Consider the following 21,630-nt stretch of genomic DNA (forward strand, 5'->3'; position numbering starts at 1 on the left):
GTTAACCTTTGATACATTCAAGTTTTGATACACTCCACTGCTCATCTTTAACATGTTTATTACATCTCCAGGGAAACATTGTGGCTATTAAGTTTGTCAACAAGAAACGCATCGAACTGACCAGAAAAGTGCTGTTTGAACTAAAGCATGTGAGTCAAAATGTGACATTTTGCTTATGGGGAGAGAAAATGTTTTTCAATTGTTTCTGTAGATATGTCCTGCTTTATAAATGGGCTGTCTATCCATAAAGAGAAATCTCAGGTTTAAAAAAAATCTTGAGGTTTCTGAGGGTTAAAATGAACCTTAGAGTGTTAGCTGGAAATTTACTTACTAAGAGGGTAATAAATGTTGTCCCTATATTCTCCATGCATAGGGAACTGTTTTGGGCAGGTGTGAATTTATGCTGTAATGTAAAAATGCTTTAAAAAATATATATTTCAATTGGTCATTTTTATCGATTTTCTAACAGCAAAATTTACAAAACTAAGAAAAATTTAAATCACATTATTATTTGGTGGGACTACCCGTTGGCTTTCAATTCTTACACTTACACAAAAGGGAATATTATTGTTGTTATTATTATTATTATTGTTATTATTATTATTATTATTGTTATTATTATTATTATTATTACTACTATACCTTTTACTCAAAGCTTGTTACATTTACTTTCTTTGTTCTTCAGATACGTGATGTGCAGAACGATCATGTAACTCGCTTTATTGGGGCATGCATTGACCCTCCCAACATCTGCATCGTCACTGAATACTGCCTACGCGGCAGTCTGCAGGTACAATCAAGTCAAGTCAAGTTTATTTCTATAGCACTTTTCACAGCAGACATTGTCTTACAGCAGCTTTGCTTTTATCCCTGATGAGCAAGCCATGGCGACTGTGGCAAGGAAAAACTCCCTTAGATCCAGCCTTCCCTCTTCACAACACAGGACATAAAAACAAATGTACAGGTCTGAGTGATCCATCTTTCGCCACAAGCCTCATAATGCTGTTTGTCAGTTTAATGGTTGCGATGTTGTCTGCAGTTAATGGAGAAATGTCTGCATGAGCAATAATCATTACATACAGTAATGGTATTATTTTTTACAATGACTCCTCACGAACAGAAGTAAGAGGAACCTGGTATAAGAGTTTGGGTTTTTTTGTGCAATCCGTGCCTGTTTGACTTAACTAATAAAAAAGGTGCCAAATTTAGTGTCAGTCTAGAGATGAGGAGTTAGCGAATATAAATATTCACAAGAAAACTCCCAGAGTGCTTACATATAAATAATCTTCACAAAAGCACACTAGAAATGATCACATGCATTATTTATGCAACAAATGCAATTAGTCAACCAGCTCTTTAATCCATGAACATTGGCCACAAGGCAGGAATGAATGCAGAACAAGCCAGCCAGTTACCATGTACACACACAGGTTTACAAACTCATTCCAATCTATAAGGCCAAATTTAGAGTAGTCAGTCTACCTAATGTTTTAGGGAGATTGAAGGAAACGTGCAGGGCAAATAATAAAAATGGTCACTAATTATACTGATAAATTCATGAATTAATATGATTCTGTATTCCATATTAAAGGTGCTACTTTGTTCGAACTGGGGATGGGTGATATCTGAAAACTATTATAATCAATAGAAAATTACCCCCACCCCATGTCCGATTTTCTGCAGAGTCGTCATGGTAACATTTTAATCACTAGTGGTGTTTGTTTCCTATTTTTATCCACCCCACTCCCATTCTCATCCTTCACATTAGCCAGAGCAGAGTGCAGAGAAAATATATAAAGAAAGACACTGAAGTACACAGTTGACTTAATTTATTTAACATTACAATATATCTTGTAATTGTATAATTCAGAAGTTATATAGTTTGTAGTAATAAAATGACCTTATTTGATCTGAGCACTGAGGAGGTTATAGCTAGGATTTTCTAGTTTATATGAAGCCTGTAACAGTAACCTGATTATTCTGAATATTTAGTAAGCTATTTAACTTATTTCTATGAAATTAAAATTTGCAAAGGATTAGGATCATTAATATCTAAATACACATCACATACAACATTTTATGTATAGCTACATCTATTTATTGATTCATAGTCAACTATACTGTATATGTGTCTGTATATAAATATACTGTATATATTTTCTTTTATAAACAGCAATCTGGAAATGAGAGTGATTGCAAAGCATAAAATAAAACCTTTAAAAGAGGATTATTCCATAGTCTTCTGTGGTGTTCAGTAATTTATAGCATCTATATTGAATTGCTTACCAAAGGAAAGGATGGACTATAAGGACAGGATGTTCTGTACTGTTCTTCCTGAAGATTTCTAAACTGATCTCTTTGTCCAGATAAATACAGCACAGATATGCATCTTTAGATGACTATCTGCTGCACTGAATGACCTCTATTAGACATTACAGATACCATTAAATCTCTTGTGAAAAATTCTAGAACTTTAATTAAATGAAAAGGCGAAATAACAATGAATGGTCATCCCTAACATCTGTGTGTTTGTGTTTAGGACATTCTGGAGAATGAGAGCATCACACTCGACTGGATGTTTAAATATTCTATGATCAATGACATTGTCAAGGTGAAAAATGTTTTTGTTGTTGTTCCATTTTTCCTTTCTCTTTTTGTTTAAGATTAACACATATGATTCACTAATGGCAGCAAGTAGTTTAGATGTACGGGTAACCTAATGTCGAATTAATTTTCTTCTGTCATGCTTAGTAGGTTTTTGAAAAGAAAGTGTTTCTATTTTTTTTCTCTTTATAGGGAATGGCCTTTCTTCATAACAGCGTGATTGTGTCCCATGGTAATTTGAAGTCCTCAAACTGTGTAGTGGATAACCGCTTTGTGCTGAAAATCACAGACTATGGGCTATCAAGCTTCAAGACTGACTCCAACATCGAAGACGCTCATTCCTACTATGCACGTATGTCTGCGAGTGTTTATACATGATGTCAGCAATTCTTTTTGGAGCATTCTATGTCATGTAAAATGAACACTGAACAACAGAATATAATTTAACTTTTGCTAAAGAGCTAAATAATGTATATTTAATATTCCTTTTTACACTTTAATCTGTTGCTCAGAAAAGAAATTGTAATGAGTCATTAGCAAGATAACATTTAAACATCTTTGACTTAAATTATTTGTAATGTCACACTTCACATTAGTGTTTAATGGCTCATTCAAAGTCTTAAACTCTTAGGACTTGAGGAAAATTAAGTTTTGCGTAAGTATTTTTTTACCTAGCTTACTAGGTTTAAATGTTATCATTTTATTGTGACAGTAGTGCACAGTAATTTACTGTACTGTACAAGGTCCATCCGGGGTCTTATCTTACAATAGACTTTTGAACATGTACCATTCGTTTATACTGATTGAAAAAGTCATTATAAATTTTTCATTATTAGTTAAATGAGAAGGGAGGGAAAAAAGGACACAAAAGCAATTTTTGTTGGTGTAGTTTGATGCAATCTAAAGAGTAATTGAGTAATAAATAATGATTATTTTATACAGCGATAATATTTTACTCTATGTTAAATAAAAATTTTTAAAATATATTGTTAGTCATAGATAACAGGAAGCATTTGCTATATAACACTCCGTTCAATTAATTCTTGTTATAGAAATAATCATGCACAAGCATTATATCACCGTATTTACTATAGCAGGAAAATCAGAGCTGCACTGTATAAAACTTATTTAAGAATTACCAGATATGTTGTCATATCATACTTAGAGCAGTAGATTATAGCAGCCACTGTGTGATCTGTTTGTTCCCCTTTTTGGTGTAGGGAGGTTGTGGACAGCTCCAGAATTGTTAAGGATGAGCAGCCCTCCTGCAGCCGGCACACAGAAAGGAGATGTCTACAGCTTTGGCATCATTCTGCAGGAGGTGGCACACCGCAAGGGTGCTTTCTACTTAGAGGAAGAGACACTCAGTCCTAAAGGTCAGTCAGAGCAGCTATGAAGACCCTTAACTTTAAACATGTGCTTTTAAATCTACAGCCACTAAGACAAGATGAGAAGACCTCTAGTTTGAGCTAGATAGGAATCTACTCTTTAAGACTTGTGTTAACAGATACCTATTAAGTATTCTACCTGGATTTGTTTTGTTGTTAGCAATATCTAATGGTGATGCTAATGCTCTTTTAGGTTGAACATTTTCTAAAAAGTAGATCAGATATCAAGAGACTAGTGATTATGGACCTACTGAGTGACATGCTTGTCTTTCCAGGGATCACATTTCATTGTAATTGGAGTGGGTTCAATGTTGAGCTGGGTAGATTTTAAAAGCGACTGAAATAGTGCTGATCTATGAACTTGTTACATGGCACCTTTGTGACAGTTGACTCCATCTTCAACTCAGATTATAGGCTTTATTCCAGTCTCTTCGATCTTCTGTCTCTCAGTCTGTATGTCTCTGTTTCTTCTGCCAATTACACTTAAAGATGCTTTGAATGAGCATTAATGGGGAAAAGCTTTTTCTTCTTCCTGTCCATAAGAGGAGGTCATGATTCACTCACTCAAAACACACACACACACACACACACACACACACACACACACACACACACACACACACACACACACAAAGCAATTAGCCTCAATTTACTCCTTCACCACAACCCTACTACCATCTAATGGTTATGTATCTACATTGAAACATCCTCTTAGTCATCTAAATAGGGAGGATGTGAGTTTACTCCTTTGCTGCATTATTGTACATATTATGTAAAACTTAATTAACAAATTCTTATTTCATAATTTAGTTACAGTACTGTGGCTATAATTACAGTACATAACTAAATCAATAGATCAAATTAAGGTGTGGAACTATAACACATCAGTTTGTACTGGACCAGTAGGGACATTTTTTGTAATGGAAGCTGCTCGGTTTTAGATTTCCAGAGTATAAAAAGTTCAGTTTCAGGCTATTATCTTTTTGTCTTTTAAAAAAAGGTTTAATATGTACAATATAAACCAAAGTGATGCAGAAATTGCAACATCCTTTGTGTGCTGTTGATTAAACATCAGTTAGGGCACAAGATATCCTTCTATTTGTTTACCTTTCCATCAAGGTTTTCAGTGTTGTGATGGACCCAGAACCCGAGAAGTCTGTGAACAAGGCAGGAATGGTCTTTGCATAGGATTTTGGACAAATGAAGGACATTGAAAAGCACACACTACATAATATTTAGGGGCAATTCTAAGTAGCCATTTTACGTACTGAAATGTTTTTAGGAGGAAATCACAAGCTGTACTGTATGTAGTTATTATGCCAAGTTGTTATGCAAAGTCTGCTGAAAATGTAGCATATTCCATAAACTGGCAAATCAGTATTATATTGATGTTTTTCATATGGATTAATTGGTGTTTTTACTGTTTAATATTATGCTCAGTGGGAGATTCAGGGATTAAGGTCATCTTGGAGATAACATTACATGTTAAAGCCATTCATGAAAATGTCTTTGATTCTAAAAATGTCACGGTGAAGCGCAAAGGTCAAGTTCCTTGTTACTGCAAGAAAACAGAGTATTAGGTTCAGCTGCCTGTGCTAAATCAGGCTTTCAGCTATGTGCCCTACCTGACATTGACACTTCACTGATGGTATCAGGCAGTGAGGCTTGTAATTTACCATTGTAACACACACACACATCAAACACACACACATCAAACACACTCACTCTGACACTCAGATATGCAAATTTACACATTTATTACACAGACATTAAATCTTATGTAAGGTGCTATTACTGATCGAGCAAATGAGCAAAGATAAGAAGGGGGATTGAGGCAATTGTTCACTCAAGTGCTCCTCATTATTCACACCTGATTTTGTCATACCCATTTCATTCATGAAGCTGACAGCAACAGCATATGGCTCTTATCATAATGGAATTAAGGTTGGAGATGCAGAATGTGACAAATAAGGAGAGTGATAATCTAAATATGTGAAGAAAAAAAGATTGGTGAGGCGAAGATCTCACTGCCGTCTGACTGGATACAGATGAAACTTTCACATGAAAATCATTTACAAGAATTTGGGCTAAATGTATTATGACATCATTTAGGCATTTTTTCATCATGACTCAATGGCAGGCTGTAAATGCTATCGAAAATAGTTTGCACAGGTTTAGAGGGCAGAAGATTGAATAACAAATTATATTAGCCTGTTAATAAGGAAACAGATGAGAATGTCAAATCCTGGTTTAAAATAAAATGTGGGCAAATTACCATGTTTGTTTAAAAAAAGACTGTTACTCTACACCTTTTCAGATATTCTATTGAATTCAAACTTTTCATCTGATTCTTGGCTGTGAAAGAAAGTCTTTAGACGTTCTTTAACTTGTCATTACATGATAATATTTCATGAAAATAGAAATAAGTTTTCTTGGATTCACCCCCCCACCACCACCATCTCTCTCTCTCTCTCTCTCTCTCTCTCTCTCTCTCTCTCTCTCTCTCTCTGTCACACATGTATAGAGATAGTAGATCGTGTTGCTCTGGGTGAATGTCCATACCTGCGGCCAGCTATTAACACCCAGGCCCATAGTGAGGAGTTGGGACTCCTGATGCAGCGCTGCTGGGCAGAAGAGCCTGCAGAAAGACCAGAGTTCAGCCACATTAAAGTACTTCTGCGCAAACAGAACAGGTATTTGCCTCATTTTTACACAGAAACAATATTTCTTAATTTACATGATCTCCAGATTATCTCTGCATCTTCCAGTAATACTATTGTATGGTCTGCGGTGGACGAAGTACAGTAAAAGAAAAAAAAGTATTTGTTTCCCTGCTGATTTTATATGTTTGCTCACTGACAAAAGAAATGATCAGTCAATAATTTTCATGGTAGGTTTATTTGAAAACTCGTAATGGGAATGTGCTCCTAATCTCAGCTCGTTACCTGTGTAAAAGACACCTGTCCACAAAAGCAATCAATCAATCAGATTCCAAACTCTCCACCATGGCCAAGAACAAAGAGCTGTCCAATGATGTCAGGGACAAGACTGTGGACCTAAACAAGGCTGAAATGAGCTACAAGACCATCACCAATCAGCTTGGTGAGAAAGTGACAACAGTTGGTGCGATTACTTGCAAATGAAAGAAACACAAACTAACTGTCAGTCTCCCTCAGTCTGGGAATCCATGCAAGATCTCAACTTGTGGATTTTCAATAATCATGAGAACGGTAAGGAATCAGCCCAGAACTACGTGAGAGGATCTTGTCAATGATCTCAAGGCAGCTGGGACCATAGTTACCAAGAAAACAATTGGAAACACACTATGCCATGGACTAAAATCCTGCAGCGCATACACAAGGTCCCCCTGCTCAAGAAAGCACATGCACAGGACTGAGTTTGCCAATGAGCATCTGAAAGATTCAGAGGAGAACTGGGTGAAAGTGTTGTGGTCAGATCGAACTCTTTGGCGTCAACTCAACTTGGAGAAATGCTGCCTGCGACCCCAAGTACTTATTTCACCCATTAAAATGCAAATCAATTTCTAACTTTTTTAAATGCGTTTTTCTGGATTTTTTGTTGTTATTCTGTCTCTCACTGTTCAAATAAACCTACCATTAGAATTATAAAATGCTAAAAAAATTTCAGTGGGCAAACGTACAAAATCAGCAGGGGATCAAATATTTTTTCCCTCACTGTACACAAACTATGTACTTGAGTTAAAGTAGAGATATAGGTAAAATATTACTTCAATAAAAGTGAAAGTGCTCCATTTAAACTTTCACTTGAGTAAAAGTAAAAAAAGTATTAGCCTTTAGATGTACCTAAGTATCCAAAGTACTCTTTGCTTAATCAACTCAGTTTATGTGAAAATACTCTTATTTTAATCGTAGCACATCAATCTATTAATAGAATCATATTAATGAGTCAAACACTGATTCATGTAAAATTATTATGAGCCCAAAACTACATAAAAGACTAAACTGCATAAATAAGGCCACAGGTGCTTTGGCAAGTTAGAGTCAGGAGTTTCTTCGATCATTTATAACTGCCACAATGTTTTGCTTGCTGTTTAACTGATGCTGAACTGAGTAAAAGACAGGAGGTGGAGCTGGAGGTAGCAGAGCTGAAGATGTTGAGGTTTTCGTTGGGAGTGACGAGGATGGACAGGATTAGAAACAAGTTTATTAGAGGGACAGCGCATGTAGGACGTTTTGGAGACAAGATGAAGGAGGCAAGATTGAAATGGTTTGGACATGTGCAGAGGAGGGACATAGGGTATATCGGTAGGAGAATGCTGAGGATGGAGCCACCATGAAGGAGGAAAAGAGGAAGGCCAAGGAGGAGATTTATGGATGTGGTGAGGGAAGACATGCAGGTAGTTGGGTTGAAAGAGGCAGATGTAGAGGACAGGGGGGTATGGAGATGGGTGATCCGCTGTGGCGTCCCCTAATGGGAGCAGCCGAAAGAAGAAGAAGAAAGTACAGATATGTGAAAAAACTACTTAAATACAGTAACTAATTACATTGACTTAATTACTGTCCACCACTGTGTATGGTTCACTTGTTGCCATTGTTAAAAGCGCTATACAAATAAAAATTAATTGTATTGAGTTGAATTGAATTCCAGGTGCATGTCAGATATTGTGCTTTTCATGTCATCATAACACATCTTAAAAAGTGTTTTTAACTCAAAATTTATCATCTTTGCCAACACACATAACATTACTCTGGTGTTCACCTTCTTCCCTCTTGTTTTCTTTTTTGTCTCAGGGAGCACAGCAGGGATATCCTGGATAACCTGCTCTCTCGGATGGAGCAGTATGCTAATAATCTTGAAGAGCTGGTGGAAGAGAGGACTCAGGCGTACCTGGAAGAGAAGCGGAAGGCAGAAGCACTACTCTACCAGATACTGCCCCAGTTAGTCATTACCATAGATATCACTATAGATGCTTAACCACAGCAGGAAACTACACAACCTGAGTTATCGGATTATTACTATTATTGATTAGACATATATAACATAATAATATTGCTCTACCTAACAACAAATATATATATATATATATATATATATATATATATATATATATATATTAAATTCAACTAGTAAACTCCTGCCCCAAGGTCTGGCTACTCAGTAAATCAAACCATTAGGCCAAAAATGGATGTCAAATGAATTTTTTTTTTTTTTTTGCATTTCCAAATTAGTTTTGAAAACTCCTTAAAATAACATAAACCATAATTTTCCACATGGTTGGCATCTATACAAAGAACCATTGGCCCCAATCCCAATTTACACCTTGCACACAATAAGAGGATGTGAGTGGGTGTGATGTTGAATTACATGCTGTGGTACTAATATTTGTGTTCAATTATTCTTGTGTATTAAATCGTAGCTATTTTTTTCTATGCAGCTCAGTGGCAGAGCAGCTGAAGAGAGGGGAGACAGTGCAGGCTGAGGCTTTCGACTCAGTCACCATCTACTTCAGTGACGTTGTAGGTTTTACTGCCCTGTCTGCGGAAAGCACACCACTGCAGGTATACAACTTAAACTAAATCTACTATATTATTATTGCCTTCCTTGGCACCATTGTACTGTTAATATTTTTCTTTTCTTATGTAGAATATTGTTAGTTTTTTCGATCCACATGGTATATGTCTATATAATTAGGAATAATGTATAAAATACGCTATGCAGCTTGTATTTTATCAACCGCTTTAAAAAGATGTAAAAAAATCATTAATATAATGATTTGCTGTTTCTTTCTCATATTTAGGTGGTGACTCTTTTAAATGATCTCTACACTTGTTTTGATGCTATTATTGACAACTTTGATGTTTACAAGGTATTTCTTATGCACCACTCTCCTTTCTTCAATCAAGCATTCAATCAAGCAAATTACTAACTTATTCTTCTGCAAACAACTACATTAAAATATAGGCAAACTGCAGCATTGTATTCATGATCTCTACGTCTTTATATATTAGTGTGTTATATAATGATGATAATGAAAAATTCATTGTACTGCTGTCTAATTTCTTGACTCCATGCATATGTGGGTTGTCCTGAAGGTGGAGACAATTGGTGATGCCTACATGGTTGTCTCTGGTCTGCCAGTCCGTAATGGAAAGATGCATGCATGTGAGATTGCACGCATGTCCCTTGCTCTGCTCGAGGCTGTCAAAACATTTAAGATTAGTTATCGACCAGATCAGCAGCTTAAACTGCGCATCGGCATCCACAGCGGTGAGCAAAAGACAAAACCAAAAGCTTTTTTAAGTACTTAACTGTCAAGAAAACGGCCAACAAACTTCCTTTTACTATTTAAAATATCTTTGTGTGTGTGTTTGTGTGTGTTTGTGTGTTTGTGTGTGTGTGTGTGTGTGTGTGTGTGTGTGTGTGTGTGTGTTTTCAGGCCCTGTATGTGCTGGTGTAGTAGGACTAAAGATGCCCCGGTACTGTTTATTTGGAGACACAGTAAACACATCATCACGTATGGAGTCCACCGGCGAGCGTAAGTTATGTAATACTGTGAGCTTCCAAATTTCCACTTAAAATGTACGTAGATTTTGTTTAAATAGAAGAGTATTTCTAAAAGTATTAAGGAGAGTACTTTTTACATGAACTAATCTCCTTGTGTCGAATGCTGACAGAGAAACTGGTTATTAACACTCCTGCATATTAATGTTTGAGGACGATTCATTTCTTGGCATATCGGCCTACCTCATATAATTCAGAGCCATGATTCATGATGTTACATGGTGTACCAAACAATCTTAACCATGTACTAAATATTTTCAATTGATTTTGTTTTTATGCATTTTATTTGCATGCTTATTTGAGACATTGACACCTTATAAATAGTTTTATTTCAATATATAAGCCTCTCTTTGATTGGCTAAATGACGGTTGGTAGCCTGTGATATCAAAGAGTAATGTTTCTCCACAATTGGGTCATGTGAGAACTTCCATGCACTAGTCAGCTCTCTATTATCTAACAATAGCTACTGACTAGGTTGGGTTTGAAGGCTAGGGTTACTTCCTCTAAAGACGTGCAAAGCCAGCTATCCACATCCTTTCAAACTACTTCTCATGCTATGTCAGAGGGCAGCATTACAAACTCAGCAAAAAGCTTTATCTTTTTTCTTGCTTTTACATATGTGAGCTCACACATGCCCAAGAATGAGCTTTGTGATTAAGTATGCAACCCCACCCCGAACCGAGTGCATAGCCCTTTTTAGTCCCTTGGCTTTAATCCATGGATACCTTTAGGATAATCAACTCTTGATTTATTTTTATTTTTATGGACAATTATTTTTCTTTTATAATCATGCTTTTATTAATGTGATTTTGTATAGTTTATTAAATAGGGGAAATGGCATAATAAGTGAATATCATTTCCCTTATCATTTTAAAGCCAGTTTTTGCATAATTGCTTAAAGCATGTCTGTCATATAAGTATGTCATATATGAGTCTGCAATAGCATTTGAATTTCATTCTGACCCAAAACATGCATTGATTTTAAATACATATTTCAAATATAAAATAGGATTTTGTCATTTGTATTTAGTAGAGTTGATGAAAATAGCTTTATATGTAGTGATTTGTATTTTTGTAGTTTTTAAATATTGTAAAATACTTTGTAAGAAGTCTACATGATGACATCATAAAAAATGGGGCCTCTGATTGGTGCCTACTCAGTACTTTGGCCAAACTCGTGGAGATCAGAACAGAAAATTGATTCATATAAAAGAAAGTGGTCAAGGTTAGAAACGTGCAGGCTGCCAGCTTTAAAATAGTTGTCCAATGATTGATAAATTAATATTTAATTGCCAAATAATGTATTCTAATTGAAGTAGATGTTTAGTAGGATAATGATTTTGCATACCACTGCATGAATGACTGCCTGACACATAATATATTATTAATTTACTTGTGATTAAAAATGTATTTTTACCCAACCCTGCATATAAGTTTAGGACATATATTTAAAGATATAATCATTAACAGGCATCAATGTCTTGTTATACATATACATATATATATATACATATACATACATATATATATATATATATATATATATATATATATATATATATATATATATATATATATATATATATATATATATATACATATACATATACATATACATATACATATATATATACATATACATATACATATACATATATACATATATATACATATACATATACATATATATACATATACATATACATATATATATATACATATAAAATGGTATATTTGTGCAGCCTTGAGGATCCATGTGTCATCAGCCACACATGATGTGCTCCAGGAATTTAACTGCTTCCAGCTGGAGCTAAGAGGAGATGTGGAAATGAAGGGCAAGGGGAAGATGAGGACCTACTGGCTGCTGGGAGAGACAAAGAGCAGTGAGTGAATGGAGTCTGGTGCTGAACAAGACCCAGACAGTGCACCTAAATCCCCTAGCCCAGATTCCCACTCTCCTTTTGCACAATCCATCACATGTATTCCAGTATACAGCATTGTTGGAATTGAACTCTTTTCTACCAATGGAAAAACAGATATTTTGTACACTGTGACCACCCTCGTTAGTATTTTGCTTTTATAAATTAAACTTGTAAAACCATTAAAATCTTGCGTGCTCATGTAAATCCCAATAAACCTATCTGGTAATGTACAGTATATGTATCTCAATGTTATGAGTCTGTTGATTGATATTACCATAACAGGATACGAAGTCTTTTCACTTTTATTGGGATTAAATAAAATTTTGTACTACAAAATTAATGATCAATTGATTTCAAATGTTTGATATCTGTATTTTCTTATAGAACATGCAGTGGTTATTTTTCTTGCTCTTGTTCAGCCATTTTGACAGATCTGAATTAATTCTCCATATCTCAGTTTTTTTGTCAGCATTGTATACAGTAAAATATACCAGCTTCATGCGCAGAAGAGAAAAGGCAGTCAACGTGAAATTGTAAACAGTGCAGCTGATTTTATTTTTGTTAAGTGTAAGAGAATCATTTGAAAATGCTCACACAGTGTATCGCACAGTGAGCAGAAAATACATTTGTCTTTCAGTTTCTTTTAAAATACACACTGGTTATCACAGCTGTAAAAATTCTGTGGGATAACAGTTAAACTATATTTAGATTATATTTACAACTGAAATGCATGATACACTATTGCAATGTTTTAACAAATGTCATTTGTTTTCTAAAAAAAATAATAAATGCTGAACAATATATGTTTTTGATATTGATGTTTCAAAGTGGAATCTCTTCTAGATAATAAAAAATAAATCACAAATGTGGTACTGTTTTAGATGGAACTCTACAGACCCTGGTTATAATCCCAGATTATCACTTGATTATTATTATTATTATTATTATTATTGTTGTTGTTGTTGTTGTTGTTATTTGCAAAACCTCCCTCTTTAGAAATAGTAAAACTTTGCTCAAAAAGCAGACATTTTCACTGTATTTACAACATTTACAAATTTTTTAGAATATTAGGATGGCCTAAATTCATGGGGAAGTTGCTGGAGCTTTAAATTTTTATTCAGTCAGTAATCTGCAGTGATATCCTGTGTTTTTAGGTAGTAATTATTATTTATGGTTTTATAATGAAACTTTACACATCTCTGTAACACCAAGTGCAAAGTCATAACTACATATTATGTATTATACTCTGTGCTGGATAACATTGCAATAATAGCACACTATTTATGTTGTTGCTAACTCCATCCTAGTGCACTTGATTTGATGTCTGTGTTTTTTCAATTACACATTTCCACAAATCAGTAAGAAGCTAAAATTGTCTTTAATGTGTGATGAAGTATTTATGTAATACAACTCCATCTGTTGGATGTAAGAGGGCTTGATTATGAGTTTAAACTAGATTGAGTCTAAAGAAGGGGCCGTGGATCGGTACCGGGCCGTGACTCATTTGAAAGAATAAAAACATTTGGGATTTAATTTTATTACCATGTTATCTAATTTTGCGGTCTGCATGGCTTTTTTATTTTAATACATAACTAAAAAAGATCAATTTCCCCCCTGTGGCGATTCTCCTGCACTTGTTTCAGTCGCAATTATTTTCCAAACAACTATATATAAGCAGATATAATCCATACAAGCACATCTGGTTCAGATATATAAAGAGACATTTGCAAATTAAGTTTTTGGTTGTTGCTTTTGTTGTTTTCAAACCTTTTTTACGCATTTATATCTAGGTGGTTCCATGGTCTAATGGTTAGCCCCAGTGTTGTGCTAGTTACTAAAAAATAGTAACTAGTTACATAGAAATGCGTTACTGTTAAAATTAACTTTTTAGTTACTTTTTTAAAGAACCTTCTTTAATGTTCCCATTAATGCCCGTTTATGCGTTATGGTCTATACAAACACAAAACTGACTTAAACACAAAAATAATTTTTAAACACTATTTTAATAAAGTCAGAGCAGCACAAACTGAATATATCACAAGGATTTCTGAAATAAATAACAAAACAAGCTGAATAATATATTCACAATCAAAAAGTAAAGTGGTTTCTGCTGTTGTGTTGAGCTCCTAAAAATGTTCCTTTCACAGCTGAAGTAGGAAAACTATCAACAATGTAGAACAGAACACCGGGTTAGCTTCTAGTTTCTAGCTCCTCAGGCATGGAGGTCCTGGAGGAGCTTCAACAGATTGGAGTTGCTGTTTATCACAGTAGATACGAGCTTCGAACCAGAAAGACACAGCTTACATTTGCCTTAAAAGTTTGTCTTTATACTTAACTAAAGTGAAATAATGAGCATATTTCCACTTTGAGAAAACTCATCTTGCTCTCGCCCTGACTCGCCATTACTGCCGCACAGACCTAGATAAACGGAGACACGCCCACAGTGCATCTCCTTCATGTTTACAGTGGTTCATCCACCAATCCTACAGTGCGACGCTGCTGTAAGCAGGTTAGGCTTTAGTCTACACTTCAGCCAAAATTAATTCATTTAAAAAAGTACCGGGTAGCGCACCATACGGTAATGGTAACGAAATTACTTTATTTTTTAAAAGTAACGCGTTACAGTATTAGTTACTGTAAAAGTAACGCGTTACTACCCAACACTGGTTAGCACACTGAGCTCTGAATCCAGCAATCCGAAATAAAATTTCGGTGGGACCTGTGTGTTTCTTCATGAACAAATCAGAAAGAGATTTAATGCAAACTCTGATGAGGCAGATTTATGCCTGAACTTCTATGTGGTTGACCACAACATTTACCTCACAATCATCTTAAAGAAAGCAACTGAACCCTCACCCAGTGTTCAGAATTAGAGCCACAATTGTTGTTCAGTAAGTTAAACTGAGTACAGGTGTATAGGTATAGGTGTACAGTATGCTCTATACAGTACAGTCTTCACAGATGAACACCTACTAAATTTCCTAACCAACATATTTGCTCATCACATGACATTGTCTGAAGATGTCCTGGTCATCAGACAAGTCATCAGTTATATAATGTCCAAAGTATTTAACCTCGTCATATACTTTAAGGACAATACAAGACACAGAAAAGTCAGGAAATCAAAGTTCTCTGTCCTCCCTACTCCTGATAATCATAATATTATTTTTTTTTACATTATATTTAATGTCAAAATCTAAGCCATATTGAGAACAGACCTTCAATAGCTGTTGAAGTCCCGCACTGTGTGGACAAAAAAAAATAGCTTACAGAATAATTTTTCATGATTTACACGATCAAAGGCTTTAGATGAATCAATAAAATATAAAAGTTGTGGAATTTTTCCTGTTATACAAATCTCCTTTAGAACAAAAATACACATATCCGTACTATGTTTAGCTTTAAAACCGAACTGATTATCAGAAGTCAAAACAAACTGTTCCAACTTGTTTATTAAAATTCTCTCAAAAACGTTGGATACAATACTGGCGAAGGCTATAGGCCGATAAATATCTACAGCAGGGAAAATAAGTATTTGACACATCAGCATTTTTATCTGTAAGGGTTTCTAAGAGGGCTATTGACAATTTTCACCAGATGTAGCCATCAAACCAAATATTGAATTCATACAAAGAAATCAGAACATTTAAGTATACAAGTTGAGTCATATTAAATAAAGTGAAATGACACAGGGAATAAGTATTGGACACATGAAGATAACAAGGTGCAAAATGGCATAGAAAGCCAGATCATCACCTGAAATCTGTCAGTATTGAGAGAGAAACCCTGCCCCCTATCAGTACTAATCGATATTAGCTGCTTTAGTCCTAATTAATGGCCTATAAAGGCTTCTCATTACCCAGGTGGCACACAGGAAAGACTTCATGATGGGTAAAATTAAAGAACTCTCTCAAGATCTTCGTAATCTTATCGTTGAAAAGCATTTTGATGGGAATGGTTACAGGTGCATTTTCAGAATGCTGAATGTTCCTGTGAGCACTATGGGGGCCATTATCCGGAAATGGAAAGAGCATCAGTAAGATCCCTGTCCGAGGAGTCCAAAGAATAATCAGGAGAGTTCGCCGAGAGCCAAGAACCACTCGGGCAGAACTTCATGAAAACCTTGCATCAGCAGGTACTGTTGTTTCAAAGACTCCATTGCTAAACAAAAAGCATGTTGAGGCTCGGTTAAAGTTTGCGAAAGAGCATTTAGAGAAGCCTGTGGATTATTGGGAGACTATAGTATGGTCAGATGATAGCAAATTTGAACTTTTTGGCAGTCATTCTACACACTATGTTTGGAGAAGAAATGGCACTGCCCACCACCCCAAAAACACCATACCAAAGGTTAAGTTTGGGGGTGGAAGCATCATGTTTTGTGGCTGCTTTTCAGCAAGGGGTACTGGCAGACTTCATATTATTGAAGGCAGGATGAATGGAGAAATGTACCAGGACATTCTGGATAAAAATCTGCTGCCATCTACCAGAAAGCTGAAAATCAGAAAAACTGAGGGTGGACATTTCAGCAAGACAATGATCCCAAACACAAGGCCAAGGAAACAATGAAGTGGTTTTAAAGAAAGAAAATCAAGTTGCTTGAATGGCCCAGTCAATCACCTGACCTAAATCCCATAGAAAATCTGTGGAGAGAACTAAAGATCAAAGTTCATAAAAGAGGCCCAAGGAACCTTCAAGATTTAAAGACCATTTGTGTGTAAGAATGGGCCAGAATCACTCCTGAGCAATGAAGACGACTGGTTTCTCCATACCAGAGGCATCTAGAAGCTGTAATCACCAATTGTTTTTTAACCTTATAATTGCATCACAAATCTCTTGTAGTAAAACAAACACATCATTATTTTTTATATTACCTAATACAAAGGGGTTACTTTTAACAAAATTAAAGATCTCATAGTAATGTTTTTTTTTCCACAGCTGATTAATGTTCTCTGCTCCACATACCCCATTATTATTTGTTGGCAAATTTTTAATTTTATTATTATTTATTTATTTCCAAAAATCATTTGAATTGTTATTTTGAAGTTTCCTTGCAAGTGAGTCAGCCCTCATTGTGTTTTCATTCCTCTTAATATAACAAAGAGCATATTTAAAGTTAGCATTTGCTCTTTTCTTTTATTCAAATAAAGGACCATATTTATGTCTACCAGACTAAGCCCAAACTTTAAAAGCCTGTTTAGCCTTAGCATAGAGCTCTTCAACATAATCCAAAGTGGCCTAGCTCTAAACCCCCTGGTCTTGTGCAAGGGACTGCTTGAGGCAAAAAGGCCTTCCACAATATTATCATACAAGAAACATAACTCAAAACCATGCAGATGCATCTTTTGGTAAATCGATGATACTCAACAACGTGTCTGTCTCTGCACTATATATTTCAAGATCCTCCTCAGTCACATAAGACCTCTCTATTCTCACTAATGTTGTTATTCCCTGACAGGAGAGTAGGTAAATGATCCAAATGTATAGTTATTGTAAAAGACACATGAGCAGTTGTGGCAAATTGATAATTAATCCTCATGGCTTCCAAAGGAATCATGTGCATCATGGTCTAACCATGCATTTTTTTGCGTGTTTGTCACACTTTAATGTTTCAAATCACTAAACACTTTTTTCACACAGAGCCATGTAGTTTTGGATTTTGTTCTCCCTCAATATCCAAAACTACATGGCCCTGTGTGAAAAAGTGTTTGCCCCAAACCTAATAACTGTCAATCAAGTGTTTGCGATAACTTGCAATGAGTCTGTTACAGTGCTGTGGAGGAATTATGGTCCACTCATTTATGCAGAATTGTTGTAATTTAGCCACATTGGAGGGTTTTCAAGCATGAACCACCTTTTAAGGTCATGCCTCGGCATCGCAATAGGATTCATGTCAGGATTTTGACTAGGCCAGTCCAAAGTCTTCATTTTGTTTTTCTTCAGCCATTCAGAGGTAGACCTGCTGGTGTGTTTTGGATCATTGTCCTGCTGCAGATCCCAAGTTTGCTTCAGCTTAGCAGATAGCTGGACATTCTCCTTCAGGATTTTTTGGTAAACAGCAGAATTCATGGTTCCATTTATCACAGCAAGTCTTCCAGGTCCTGAAGCAGCAAAACAGCCCCAGACCATCACACTACCACCACCAAATTTTACTGTTGGTATGATGATCTTTTTCTGACGTAATGGGACACACACCTTCCAAAAGGTTTAACTTTTGTCTTGTCAGTCCAAACAGTATTTTCCCAAAAGTGGGATTATCAAGAAGCAAAATTGAGATGAGCCTTTATGTTCTTTTTGCTCAGCAGCAGTTTTTGTCTTGGAACTCTGCCATGCAGATCATTTTTGCCCAGTCTTTTTCCTATGGTGAAGTCATGAACACTGACCTTAACTGAGGCGAGTGAGGGCTGCAGTTCTTTGGATGTTGTTGTGGAGTCTTTTGTGAGCTCTTGGATAAGTTGTCGCTGTGGTCTCTCGGTAATTTTGGTCAGCTGGCCACTCCTGGGAAGGTTCTCCACTGTTCCATGTTTTTGCCATTTGTGAATAATGGCTCTCACTGTGGTTTACTGGAGTCCCAAAGCTTTAGAAATGGCTTTATAACCTTTTCCAGACTGATAGATCTCAATTACTTACTTTCTCATTCGTTTTTGCATTTCTTTGGATCTCAGCATGGTGTTTAGCTTTTGAGGATATTTTGGTCTACTTCACTTTGTCAGGCAGGTCCTATTTAAGAGATTTCTTGATTGTGAACAGGTGTGGGAGTAATCAGGCCTGGGTGTGGCTAGAGAAATTCAACTCAGGTGTGATAAATGTAGTTTAGTTTAGACTTTGTTTTCTCTGAATAATAAAAACCTTCATTTAAAAACTGCATGATCATTTGTGTTATTTTTGACTAATATTTAAATTAGTTTGATGATCTGAAACATTAAAGTGTGACAAACATGCAAAAAAATAAGAAATCAAAAAGGGGGCAAACACTTTTTCACACCACTGTATATGTAACTATTGACAGGTAAATGCACTCTGCTAGACAGAATTAACCTATTATCAAAACAAAACTGCTTTAAATCATTGGCGAATCATTGTTAGTTTTTTGCCTCATCAGCTTGAATTATTCTCATCCTCATTTATTGCTTGTGTCTGGTTTTTTTCCTATTGACTCTCATTATAACTACAATTTTTAATTGTGCCACCATGATATTTTATATGCAGGCATTTATGAAAGTTAGTACTGCCCAATAATTGGGAAAAGGTTAAATTTGCATGTTTAACTGTTGACTACCAAATGGCACCACGAGACCATGAAATAGAGCTGTGAATAGAAAGCTTAGATTCTGGCTTTCCTATGGAGTTTTCTATGGAGTATTATAGTTTTGTGTGTGTGTGTGTGTGTGTGTGTGTGTGTGTGTGTGTGTGTGTGTGTGTGTGTGTACATGCGAGTACGCATGAGAGAGTGAGGGTGACCTTTGCTCACTGACCTTGATGTATCATTCATTGATATTCTTTATTATTTTTACTGTAAAAAATTCTACTCCAGATCAGATTTATGAACATAATTTATTGCAACAAAAAAATGCAACAACAATCTTCAAAATAAAAAATTTAAAGAACAAAACTGTAAATGGATAGATGGAGAGGATAGATAAAGAACTAAATTATATTTAGACACATGTATTTCTCTTTTGTCGGTGTCTAGTTTTGCCAGCATTCCTTGCAGCAAATCACTTGGTGATCTTTACAAGTAAATCCACCACAAGTGCAGATTTATCGTTGTTTTATTGCAGCACTTCCGTGTTCCCTTTTGAACTACTAAGCTAAAGCTTCAGTAAAAAAATGATCTTGTCTAGATTGTTGACACTTCTCTTGCAGCGGTTGTAGTCAGTGACGATTTCATGTTTGCATTTAGGTCCCACTGTCACTGCTGCCTCATGGTGCCTTGTACGCAAAATAATCAAATTCCTCCCCATTTGGGAATGTAATTAACAGCCAACTGTTGCTGATAAAAGGAGTCTTCCTCTAACTCCCAGCAGGTTGGGTTGTTGTTGAATTTGAGGATTAGGATGCTGTTACAAAATCTGGATCTGACTCTTTTGAGACAGTGGTGTCTGAAGGAGATCAGAATTCTGCAGCTTGTTGGGGTCAGGCTGCATAATTTAATCCAAAACCTCTTCAGTAGTGAAGGCTCTCTTCATTTTGCATGCTGCTCTTTTCATTGGTAAATGAGCAGCAGGATGGCATTCAAATGTCTGATTCTACCTGGCTTGTTATTGTTTGGTCTGTACATCCCACCACCAAAAGGCAGCAGGTGCATAAATCCACTTACTTTGTTTTTGTTTACTCCATGTAGACTCTTTGTAGTTCTTAAAGCTGATATAATCATATTCTGATTTTCTCAGACACGTCAAGTTCAGTGAGCAAAGGTCACCCTCTCTCTCACAAGCACACACAAACACAAATATACACAAACTATAATAGTTTTAAATAATTTTCCATAGAAAACTCCATAGGAAAGCCAGAAACCAAGCTTTCTATCCACAGCTCTATTTCATGGTCTTGTCGCACCATTTAGTAGTCCAGCCATCATTTGGCACTACTTTCAACTACTGTACTACTAACTGCGCCTCCACGTGGTTCTGATTGATTCCCCGCTTCTGATGTAGATACTGTGTGACTGTCGGCGCTATGCTGCCTCCACATGGTTCCATGGTGTAATGGTTAGCACTCTGGACTCTGAATCCAGCGATCCGAGTTCAAATCTCGGTGGGACCTGAGTGTATCTTTATGCGTGCAGATTATCAGAGTCAAATTGATAGAAAATGTATGCTTGAGTTTGGTATAGATTGATCAGGACTCTTACCCCGCAGTCATTCTGAAAAAGACTTTTAGACACAGTTTTGGAAGATTGATAGTACAGTAATCCACTGCTTTACCGCACTCCAAATCTCGTGCCCCCAGTTTATCGCGGAAATGCATTTGCCACATAACTAATTTGATAAATAGATTTAATCTGATTTTCTCTCGCAGATAGCATGATAGACTAAAAAACTTGTAGGGAATTGTTTTTATGGAGTTTTAAATTGTGACATTTCTTAATAAAAATATAATTATCAATTATGAAATATAAATTATGACATTTCTTAATAAAAATATAATTATCAATTATAAAATTAAGTAAAAT

The 21,630-nt window shown here is 35.7% G+C and overlaps 1 protein-coding gene and 1 non-coding gene across 5 annotated transcripts in view; both read left to right on the forward strand.

Moving 5' to 3' along the window:
* The window catches only part of npr1b (natriuretic peptide receptor 1b), a 40,730-nt gene extending 27,460 nt beyond the window's left edge, over nt 1-13,270 (forward strand). For all 4 annotated transcript variants that reach the window (XM_046848357.1, XM_046848358.1, XM_046848356.1 and 1 more), the window contains 12 exons: nt 72-149; nt 686-790; nt 2,540-2,611; nt 2,797-2,956; nt 3,825-3,980; nt 6,517-6,685; nt 8,765-8,911; nt 9,409-9,532; nt 9,772-9,840; nt 10,067-10,241; nt 10,411-10,509; nt 12,279-13,270. In XM_046848357.1, the coding sequence (XP_046704313.1) occupies nt 72-149; nt 686-790; nt 2,540-2,611; nt 2,797-2,956; nt 3,825-3,980; nt 6,517-6,685; nt 8,765-8,911; nt 9,409-9,532; nt 9,772-9,840; nt 10,067-10,241; nt 10,411-10,509; nt 12,279-12,427 (1,503 nt within the window). In that variant the 3' untranslated portion in view covers nt 12,428-13,270. The remainder of the gene's footprint in view (nt 1-71; nt 150-685; nt 791-2,539; nt 2,612-2,796; nt 2,957-3,824; nt 3,981-6,516; nt 6,686-8,764; nt 8,912-9,408; nt 9,533-9,771; nt 9,841-10,066; nt 10,242-10,410; nt 10,510-12,278) is intronic.
* Nucleotides 13,271-21,149: 7,879 nt separating this feature from the next.
* On the forward strand, nt 21,150-21,221 carry trnaq-cug. Its single transcript has one exon. It is a non-coding gene; the product is annotated as a tRNA-Gln (tRNA).
* Nucleotides 21,222-21,630: the final 409 nt, after the last annotated feature.

This window comes from Silurus meridionalis, chromosome 4 (genome assembly GCF_014805685.1).
Source record: "Silurus meridionalis isolate SWU-2019-XX chromosome 4, ASM1480568v1, whole genome shotgun sequence".
NCBI lineage: Eukaryota > Metazoa > Chordata > Actinopteri > Siluriformes > Siluridae > Silurus > Silurus meridionalis.